General features: G+C 57.9%; 1 protein-coding gene across 1 annotated transcript in view; it reads left to right on the top strand.

Moving 5' to 3' along the window:
* RFX1 (regulatory factor X, 1 (influences HLA class II expression)) overlaps positions 1–9,938 on the top strand; it is a 21,403-nt gene extending 11,465 nt beyond the window's left edge. The window contains exons 8-20 of the mRNA XM_006900777.1: positions 2,360–2,720; positions 4,175–4,356; positions 5,097–5,216; positions 5,303–5,418; positions 6,528–6,646; positions 6,748–6,857; positions 7,251–7,402; positions 7,476–7,573; positions 8,700–8,849; positions 8,942–9,150; positions 9,400–9,553; positions 9,630–9,675; positions 9,769–9,938. Of these exons, the coding sequence (XP_006900839.1) occupies positions 2,360–2,720; positions 4,175–4,356; positions 5,097–5,216; positions 5,303–5,418; positions 6,528–6,646; positions 6,748–6,857; positions 7,251–7,402; positions 7,476–7,573; positions 8,700–8,849; positions 8,942–9,150; positions 9,400–9,553; positions 9,630–9,675; positions 9,769–9,938 (1,987 nt within the window). The remainder of the gene's footprint in view (positions 1–2,359; positions 2,721–4,174; positions 4,357–5,096; positions 5,217–5,302; positions 5,419–6,527; positions 6,647–6,747; positions 6,858–7,250; positions 7,403–7,475; positions 7,574–8,699; positions 8,850–8,941; positions 9,151–9,399; positions 9,554–9,629; positions 9,676–9,768) is intronic.
* Positions 9,939–10,219: the final 281 nt, after the last annotated feature.

The following is a 10,219-nucleotide window of genomic DNA, read 5'->3' on the forward strand; positions in this document are numbered from 1 at the left end:
TGTGCAGAGCGTGGCCCGTGTGTGGAGTGTGGCCTCCGTGTACAGAGCATGACCTGTGTGCAGAGCGTGGCCCTTGAGCGTGGCCCCCGTGTGCAGAGTGTGGCCCGTGTGCAGAGCGTGGCCCATGTGCAGAGTGTGGCCTGTGTGCAGAGTGTGGCCCCCATGTGCAGAGCGTGGCCCCCATGTGCAGAGCGTGGTCCGTGTGTGGAGAGTGGCCTCTGTGTACAGAGCATGACCTGTGTGCAGAGCGTGGCCCGTGTGTGGAGCATGTCCCATGTAAGGAATGTGTTCTCTGTATGGGTTATGAGTCCATGTGCTGACCATAGCATATGGTGGGATCCCCAGCAACAACCACCCCACCCCCACTCCACCCTGTAGTAATAACTTCAGGACTTTAGTTATTGCTACTGTCATTTCAGCTTCTAGACGTTTAATTTGGTTTTCTTTGCACTTGTCTGATGTGGTTTTTTTTTATCCCACCATGGGGATGGGAATGGGAGTGGGTTGGCCCGTTGGGTGATGAGACCCCTTGAGTGTGATGCTCTGGCTAGATGAAGAGGGGCACCAGGCCTATGACATCCAGCACCTCAGTGTTCTACCACTGATGCCAGCCTCAGAGATGGGCAAGTGACATAAATGGCATATCCCAAGGACTGCCTGTGGGCAGGACCAGGGAGCACTCCTGGCAGAGGGTCCCAGATGTTAAAAGCAGAGCCAGCACTCCGAGTCCTGTGCCCAGGCCTTGGGGCTCAGGACCATCTAGCTCCTCCCAGGCCTTGGGGCTCAGGACCATCTAGCTCCTCCAGGAGGTGCCCTCAGAGTCGTCCCTGGTCATATATACCTGTCCTTCCCTGAATCCCTTCTTCCGTGATTTTGGCACGTGTAATCACACGTAGTACACGATTGCCATTGCATTCTGCCGGGTGAATGTCTGGCAGCAAATTCTGCTGTTGGCTCCTATCTCTGTATTTAAAGGGAAGTGTTAATGTTTGTCACCCTGGGTCCCCAACCCTGGCCAAACCTGCAGCCCTGAATCTCTGTCCCCGCCTTTATCAGAGAACATGTTCAGAGCCACAGTTTCTCATTCAGCAAATCTCTCCCACAGCAACATTTCTCAAGCAGTTACTATCTAGCCAGTGCTGGGCTGGACCTCAGCGGGACGTGGTCCCTGCCATTAGGGAAGGGGGAGTGTGGAGGGGGACAGGGCCAGTACTGAGCAAACACGCACGTGCCGCTTGGTGTAGGGTGGGCACAGACCGAGTGCTGTGATAAGAACTCTGGTCCTGGCATCCCCCCCAGAGGTGAGCACTCCCCCTGCCGCTCCCCTCAGCCAGAGGCCCACCCCTGCCGAGAGCTCTTGCTCCAGGGCCAGCCAGCTTCACTCCCCTGCTTTCGTGCAGTCCACTTGGTGGCGCCTGAGCCAGGCTCCCTGACAGGTCCCGCTCCCTCTCCACAGTTTTTCCTTTGAGCCTAAGATTTCTATCAGTGATACACTAGAGGGCTCAAAAATCAAAACCGGCCCCCCCCAGTATCCAGTGAGTCACGCTGAGGGCAGCGTCCAGTGCTTTCCACACCAGGGCGGACAGATAGCCCAGCTTCTCCTGCCATGCCAGCCTGCTCTACCCCCCACTGCTTAGTGAGTTCAGGAGTAGACAGGCCTTCGTCATTTCCTTTCACATCTGCTGGACACAGCTTCATTTCTTCGAAGGCCCTAGGGAGGGGCCTGGGGATTAGTCTCAGCACCAGGAACAGAAAGGGCTGCAGGCTCAGCCCCTAGGACCTGCAGAGGGGAGCAGGAAAGTATGTTTCTGTTTTTTATAGTCTGTTGACACTTGTCCCCTCAGAGTGACCTCAGATTTAAAACCAGACTCCCCTCTTTCCCCAGCACCTCCTTTGTGCTGTACACAATGCCCATCATCGCACCCACTATTCCTGTTATTCCTCCGTATCTGTCTGTCCACCCCACCAGGACGTTCGCTCCCTGAGGGCAGGGACTGTCCTATGTGATCTGTCCTGTCTGCAGGATCTAGTCGAAAGTGCTCTGTAATTCGTGTCTGGACTGAGTTGAGATGTGTGGCCTCAGCAAACTGCTGGTCTGGTCCCGTCCATCTCTATTTCCTGGTGTCTCTGTGGGGACGGTGGCCACTCTAAGGACTGCATGTGAACTTGGCATCATGCACATGGAAGGGCCCTGGTGCTCTGAAGAGAAGTGTTGGCTCTTTCACGTGCCCTTCTTAGAGCTGGCTGTCCTGGGCCTGCAGCTGGCTAGAAGCCCTAGGTCCTAGAGGTGTCCCCCTCCAGACTCTGGGCCCGCCCTCAGTCCTTTTCCCCTGACTGCCCCCCTCTGCTTCCTTCTCAGCCGCTCTAGCACCTACCCCTACCCCGAGACGCCGCTGTACACACAGCCAGCCAGCACCAGCTACTACGAGACTGCAGGCACGGCCGCCCAGGTCAGCACGCCCGCCACCTCCCAGGCGGTGCCCAGCAGCGGCTCTGTGCCCATGTACGTGTCCGGCAGTCAGGTTGTGGCCAGCTCCACCAGCACCGGGGGCGGCGGCAGTAACAGCAGTGGCACAGGCGGCGGCGGGGGAGCTAGTGGCAGTGGCGGGAGCAGTGGCACCGGCAACAGTGGAGCCGGCACCTACGTGATCCAGGGCGGGTACATGCTGAGTAACGCCAACCAGTCCTACTCTCACACCACCCGTGCCTCGCCAGCCACCGTAAGTGCCCCGCTTGGACCCCAGGCCAGGCTGATGGAGGAGCCCTGGGTGGCAGGCGTGGGTGGCCAGAGGCTGTGTGCTGAGGTCCTCAGATGCCCCACTTGGTGGCCCAGGACAAGTTACTCAGCCTCTCTGGATCCAAAGCTCTTAGAGGGGTGCGATGTCATTTCCTATGATTGTAACTGATGGTGGAGGGGAGATAGGGAGGGGAGGGTGAGGCGGAAACCTCCGGGAAGGGTTGGGGTAGCCCTGAGGGAGGGTTCTAACAACCTTCCTCTCCCAAGAAGTGTTCACCCCAGTTTGAGTGGTGAGTGAGAGCTGAGTGACCTTGGAGTAGGTCTAGGCCTGGTGCTTACGAGGTGATCCCTGTGCTCTGCTACTCAGAGTTGAAGCAGTGGCTTGCCTACTTTGTAACTACCGCCTTCTTTCACCTTGACCCAAACACGCCCACTGTGGACGACGGAAAAGGCAGAGCTCAGGTGGGGCTCCCCTAGAGCTCAGACACAGCCTGCCTCTGTTTTTTTGTTGTTTTGGGTGCCAGTCGTGACCCACCTAAGGGAATCCAAGATCCCCCTAGTGGACCTGCACCTGGGGATTGAAACACGCAGCGCTAGTGCAGAGCTGTCCCCCAGCGCCCTGCAGTGACGGGTGGCTGTCGGTGCTGCCCACTGGAGTAGCCGCTGGCCGCCCATGAGTGCTGGGCATGTGGCTCAGAACTGACTGAAACAAAAGCAACAAACCAAATCCCCTGCCTATTTTGGAATAAGTATGGTAGCCAGTTAGTTCCTACTCCTGGCTTCACGGGGAAACTGCCACACAGTCCGGGAGGCCTTGCGGTACAGCGTGGACACCGGGAAACCCGCATCAGCAGCGGGGCGTGTGGCTCTGCGTCATTTTATTACATGTGTGGACTTGAGAAGCATCCGCGACCACAAACCAGACAACCGTTCCTTCACCACAAAGCTTTCCTGCCGCCTCCCCTGGTCATGGCCACCTGCCTCCCCCCCAGCGTCCCTAAGTCGTAGCAGCCACAAATGTGTGCACCAGCTCTTACTGTTTGTCATTTCACGAGTGCTGTGTCAGAGGAATAATGCACAGTCTATGATTTTGGACGATGGGACTTTTTTACTAAGTTAATGTAAATTTATATTTAAGTGGCTGTTGTTGTATACCACCAAGTAAAACCTGACCCATAGCTGACCCTCCAGCAGGTTTTCAGGGACAGTAAGTTGTGCAGGGGGTGATTGTCCATCTTTCTTTCGCAGAGCAGCTGATGGGATTCAAACCTTTGGGTCTGCAGTGCACTTTTCTTAACCACTCTGGTGGCCACTATATTGGATGGAGTGGCTCTAGACAGTTCTGGGCCTCAGAGCTTCGTTGTCAGGCTTACCGTGGGGGCCTCAGAGCTTGTAGCGGTCAGTGACTCTCATGTCCTCCGGCCCCTCCCGCCCCAGGTGCAGTGGCTCCTGGACAACTACGAGACGGCCGAGGGCGTGAGCCTACCACGAAGCACCCTCTACTGCCACTACCTGCTTCACTGCCAGGAACAGAAGCTGGAGCCCGTCAACGCCGCCTCCTTCGGCAAGCTCATCCGCTCCGTCTTCATGGGCCTACGCACCCGCCGCCTCGGCACCAGGTGGGCTAACGGTTACCAACTAGGGTCCTCGCTGGACCCACTGCAGCCCACGGGCCTCTGTGGGACCGCTGACTTCCTCACTCACTCCCACCCATCCGTTTCCCTTCGTTTTTCTCCTTAGCCAGCGTCCAGCGTGCCTTTTGTTTAATTGCTGTCTTTGGTTATACTTGGTCTCCCAGTGCTGACGTGCACTCCTCAGGGCACAGGGTCAATGGTGGAGCTGCCCACAGCTGGTGCTCGGCAGAGCCTTTAAGTCCATGAGTCCCTGCAGGGCCGTGTTGAGGGGCTGCCAGCACTCTGGCTTCTCTCCTGTCCGGGCTCTGCTTACACCTCGGTTCCAGGCCTGGGCTCAGCAGCTGAGTTGTTCAGCGTTTCCTTTACCACATGACTCCCTCTGTGCCTCAGTTTCCTCACTGTCATCGAGGCTGCTCATTGATTGCACAGATGATAGGGATGAGGAACAGAGGCAGAGGGCTTAGAACAGCGCTGGCACTGTTGTGTGGTGAGCTTGTGTGGGTGTCCGATTGTTAGTATGACTGGCCGTCTCAAAGTCTAGGCCATGTGCCTTCCCCTGCTGCGGTCTGCTTAGGGTGTCCCAGAGCCCTCAGCCAGTGGGAGCCTCGCCCTTGAGCACTGCTGGCTTTGGAGGGAGCAGAGCAGAGCAACTGCAGAGGTGATGTGGGGCACCTGCCCTCTTATACCCTGTCTCACCTAGCCCTTATCCTGCACCTTCCTCCCAGGGGCAACTCCAAGTACCACTACTATGGCCTACGCATCAAAGCCAACTCACCGCTGCTGCGCCTGATGGAAGACCAGCAGCACATGGCCATGCGGGGCCAGCCTTTCTCACAGAAGCAGAGGTACGATGGGGCCCAGGTCGTGCAGGGCGGCCGGGGAAGGGTAGCAGCAACCACCACCCATGCGCCCTTCCATCCTCTTCCTCCAGGCTCAAGCCCATCCAGAAGATGGAGGGCATGACCAACGGTGTGGCTGTGGGGCAGCAGCAGGCCGCCGGGCTGTCGGACATCAGTGCCCAGGTTCAGCAGTACCAGCAATTCCTGGGTGAGGGCCCAGGGAGGGGTCTCCGCTTCCAGGAACATGTTCCCAGCCTAGGAGAAGCTGACGGTGGTCCCCTCACTGTCTACCCAAAGCATAGTAGGGGTCATCCCTAGGGGTCGGGGCTCATACACAGTAATAACCCCATATGAGTCAAGCAAAACCTTCGTCCTTCCTTTGTCCTGTGATTCTATCCCCAAGACCCCTTGCCAAGGTGACTTCCTATTCATTCCCATGGGCGACATTGATCTTTGTTACTGAGCCCTCAAGTCCTCATGTGGTGATTGGAACCACTGGCCAGTGGCTGGCGAGAGCTGTGACAGTGCTTCCGTAAGGATTTGCCTCCTTGGAAACGCTAACGGGGCAGTTCTGTTCTTTCCTGTAGGTTCAGAACTGCTTGAGCAGTTGTAGGTTTCATTTTTGACGTGAATTCACGTCTCCCCTCGTTTAATGCTAAAGCATACTATAGATCCGCTGTAAACAGGCTCGCTCATTTGGATGGTTTGTGCCCACCGTTGTGTTTGATGCAACAGCATTGCCCTCCCTTTGGGAGTCCTTAGAAGGCCAGCCCTTGTCCACCCTCCCTCCTCACAGGGAGGGCCTCTCTGGGTCACCAAGGCATGTGCTCAGATACTCAGTATTCCTAGAAAGGAGTTTCCAAAAATACAAGAGAGGCTCGTAAAGCAAAAAATAATCCATGAGACAAGCACACACCAAACCCCAGCATGCACCCACTACACATCCAGGGTGCTGCCCACATGGTAGGGCCTGGCCTGGCCCTTACCTGTTTGTCTTCATAAATTTGTTATGAACTAGGGGGGGAGGTGTGAAACCACCAGTTGGAGACCAGGCTCTGTGATGACTGTCCTGTGTTATCTGCCACTTTGGGCCCTGAGGTTTCAGGGCAGCATCCCTGTGGTCCTCATGAGGACCTGAGGGCCATTACCTGGACTCAGTGTCCCATGTCCTGGTTAGCAGACGAGCTGTGACAGGGAGGAACACTCTCCGTCATTCTCTGTGTGGGACACACTGGAGTCATCACTGCCCAAGGGGCTCCTACAAGGGACTGGAAGGGGATGAGGGCCTCACGATGCCCTGCCGCCCTGTCCCCTCAGATGCCACCCGAGGCCTCCCTGACTTCACAGAGCTGGATCTCCAGGGCAAAGTGCTGCCAGAGGGCATTGGGCCTGGGGACATCAAGGCCTTCCAGCTCCTGTACAGGGAACACTGTGAGGTAGGGCTGCCAGGTGGGTCGGTTGGGCAGTACGGTAGGCAATGTGGTGGGCAGGCAGGGGTGCAGCCCCCAGCTCCTCTGAGCACACAGCCTCCCAACAGGCCATCGTTGATGTCATGGTGAACCTGCAGTTCACCCTGGTGGAGACTCTGTGGAAAACTTTCTGGAGGTACAATCTCAGCCAGTCCAGCGAGGCACCGCCAATAGCCGTGTGAGTTCCATGAGGTTGGGGGCAGAAACAGATAAACAGACAGGGGTGACCCTCTGACCCTGGATACCCTTAGGTGTGTGGAGACAGGGGACATGCCATACTTTGTGTTTAGTGGGGTGTGCACCTGCTTCTGAGTCCCATTTACAGGTGTGTCCACCCTTCTGATCCACCGCATAAGCGTAGGGTGAATGGGCTTGGGTGGGGGATCATCCCTGGAGTTGAGGCACCTGTGCCCATTTGGCCCAATGTGCAGAGTGTAAGATCTCCACTGAACATATTCCAGTTTGATCTGGGGATCAGGCGAGGCAGGCAATGCCCACCTGACCCCAGGCAGGGTGTCTGTGCCTCCCTCACCCTGTGCCGCTGACCTCAGGATATGGCTGGTGTCCACAGGCATGATGAGGCCGAGAAGCGGCTGCCCAAGGCCAGCCTGGTGCTCCTGTCCAAGTTCGAGCCCGTGCTCCAGTGGACCAAGCATTGTGACAATGTGCTGTACCAGGGCCTGGTCGAGATCCTCATCCCCGACGTGCTGCGACCCATCCCCAGTGAGTATGCAGCCTCGAACCCCTGCCACATGACCCCTGCCCAGCCCTCACCAACCCCCACTGCTGCCCATAGGTGCCTTGACCCAAGCGATCCGGAACTTTGCCAAGAGCCTGGAGAGCTGGCTCACCCATGCCATGGTGAACATCCCTGAAGAGATGCTGAGGGTGAAGGTGAGGGGCAGGCTGGGACCCGGGGTAGGGTAAGGGGGTGCCTGCGGAGCCGGCTGAGTGGCTTTGGGGCACAGGTCCTTAGCCGAGAAGATGTGCCCCAGGATGTGCTCCTTCCTCAAAGCTGCCACCGAGGGCTCAGAGAATGGTCTTTATAAGCTCCTTTCCTCAGATGCCTTCTGAAACCCTTTTGTAGTGTTTCTGTACATGACACAATGTCAAAAAAAAAAAAAAGGCAAGTGCAAACTGCAAATAGTTCTTTTCAGTCAGTCTCGGTAGGAAGTGCTTTCAGTGTTCAGAAACATAATAATCAGGGGAGGGAGGAAGACATCTCTAAGGAAGCCACACAATAGCTCCGTGCTGCACGTCGGGTAAAGCACCCCGACAGGAGAATTAGCGGGGATGTCCTCACTCAGGAGCAAGAACAGTTTCTTGTTTCTTCTTTTTAATTCCTTACGATGTTAGGGAAATAAATGAATAAAGTTTTAAAAAAGACAAAAACAGAAGAAGTGTCTGAAGAAGACTCCTCGCTGGTGGGCTGTGGAGAGTGCAGGTGCCTGTGTAGGGGAGCTGGTGGAAGAAGCACTTAGTTGTTCACTTAGCGTTTATTGCGCCTCTACTATGTGCCTAGGATAGGGCAAGGTTCAGAGCTATTGTACATAGTTGGCAGGGGTCAAGGGCGACCTGACGACACATAACCACCACCAGATAAGTGCCCAGCGTGGCTTTCCATGCAGGGAGCTGATGTGAACCCAGCCTGCAAAGCTGCTGCCCCGGAGCTGACAGCTGGGTGTGTAATTACAACAAGCTTAAGCGAAAGGCTTATGGAACCAGTGCTTACCTTTTCTGGGCAGTACCCACCACATTTTCTGTTCTTTCAGTTACTGGTCAGAGCACAATAAAGAAACTTTTGTGACACACACCACTTAAAACGCTGGCCACATATAATCTGAACAGAGGTTACAGAGGTCACACAGCCAGAAAAGGGAACCACTGGGCTTCACCCTCCTATACTTGTGTTCTCCACGTGATCAGAGGCGCTGGAGCGCACAAGGGGCACAGTGGGCGAGGGTGGGGGCTGGGGGGGGGCCACTGGCCTCACGGAAGCCACAACCCGTGGGCTCTGCAGGTGGCAGCGGCCGGTGCCTTCGCGCAGACGCTGCGGCGCTACACGTCACTCAACCACTTGGCCCAGGCTGCGCGCGCAGTCCTGCAGAACACCGCGCAGATCAACCAGATGCTGAGCGACCTCAACCGCGTGGACTTCGCCAATGTGCAGGTGGGCGCGGGTGGGCCAGGTGAGCCCCGAGCACCAGGTGAACCCCAGGTGAACCGGGGACACCTGAGCCCACTCTGCCCTCGGTGCCCTAGGAGCAGGCCTCGTGGGTGTGCCGCTGCGAGGACCGCGTGGTGCAGAGGCTCGAGCAGGACTTCAAGGTGACGCTACAGCAGCAGAACTCGCTGGAGCAGTGGGCCGCCTGGCTGGATGGCGTCGTGAGCCAGGTGCTCAAGCCCTACCAGGGCAGCACCAGCTTCCCCAAGGCCGCCAAGCTCTTCCTTCTCAAGTGGTCCTTCTACAGGTGCGCGTCCTAGTGGTGGGTCCAGTGGTCCGTCTACAGGTGTGCGCCTGGGGGGGTCGAGCCAGCGAGCCAGGGATGGGGTTTCAGGCGGCGACTCCTCTTCAGGGGCGGGAAGGGGAAGGGCTTCCCCCCAGGCGGGGGACTTGGGGCTCCTCTGATAGACGTCCTTAGGAAGAGCCATCCTGGGACGGTGTGGGTGTGCAGGGAAGCAGAGCCAACCTGACTGTCCTGCTCCCCTCCTCTCCTCAGCTCTATGGTGATCCGGGACCTGACCCTGCGCAGCGCCGCGAGCTTCGGCTCCTTCCACCTCATCCGGCTGCTCTATGACGAGTACATGTACTACCTGATCGAGCACCGCGTGGCCCAGGCCAAGGGCGAGACCCCCATTGCCGTCATGGGCGAGGTGGGCAGGGGAGGAGTGAGGGGGCGGGGCAGGCACCCATGGCAGGATCCTCACCCCCTCCTCTCTCCTCCTCCAGTTCGCTAACCTGGCCACCTCGCTGAACCCCTTGGACCCTGACAAAGGTAGGCGGAAGGTCGTGGCCCCACAGGGGAACGAGGTTCAGGGAGTGGAAGGGGGCTGGGAATGCCATGCTGAGTATGGTTCCTGTACCCCAGATGAGGAGGAGGAAGAGGAGGAGGAGAGCGAAGACGAGCTGCCACAGGACATCTCACTAGCAGATGGTGGGGAGTCGCCCGCGCTGGGCTCCGAGACCCTGGAGCCGCCTGCCAAGCTGGCACGACAGGACACTCGCGGCCTCTTCGTGCAGGCGCTGCCCTCCAGCTAAGCCCAGGCGCACCCAGGCCCGGGTCCCCGCCCACCCCCGCCGCCCCCACGCCAGGGTCCCTGCCTGCTTCTGTGGCTTCGCTGTCTCTGCGTCAGCCTCAGCCAGGGCAGGGAGGTGCCTCCAACCTTGGAGGGCCAGGGCCCCGGCCCCACCCAGGCCCCGGCCGGCGCAATCATGGCCTGGCGGAGCCGCAGCTGCAAACTCCAACACAAAGATGTGCCTTAAGGAACCTGCCGCCGTGCCCAGGTACCCCTCGGGCAGCCAGCTGGGTCCCTTGGCCC

This window comes from Elephantulus edwardii, unplaced genomic scaffold (genome assembly GCF_000299155.1).
Source record: "Elephantulus edwardii isolate Elephantulus edwardi_28Jun2011 unplaced genomic scaffold, EleEdw1.0 scaffold00296, whole genome shotgun sequence".
Lineage (NCBI taxonomy): Eukaryota > Metazoa > Chordata > Mammalia > Macroscelidea > Macroscelididae > Elephantulus > Elephantulus edwardii.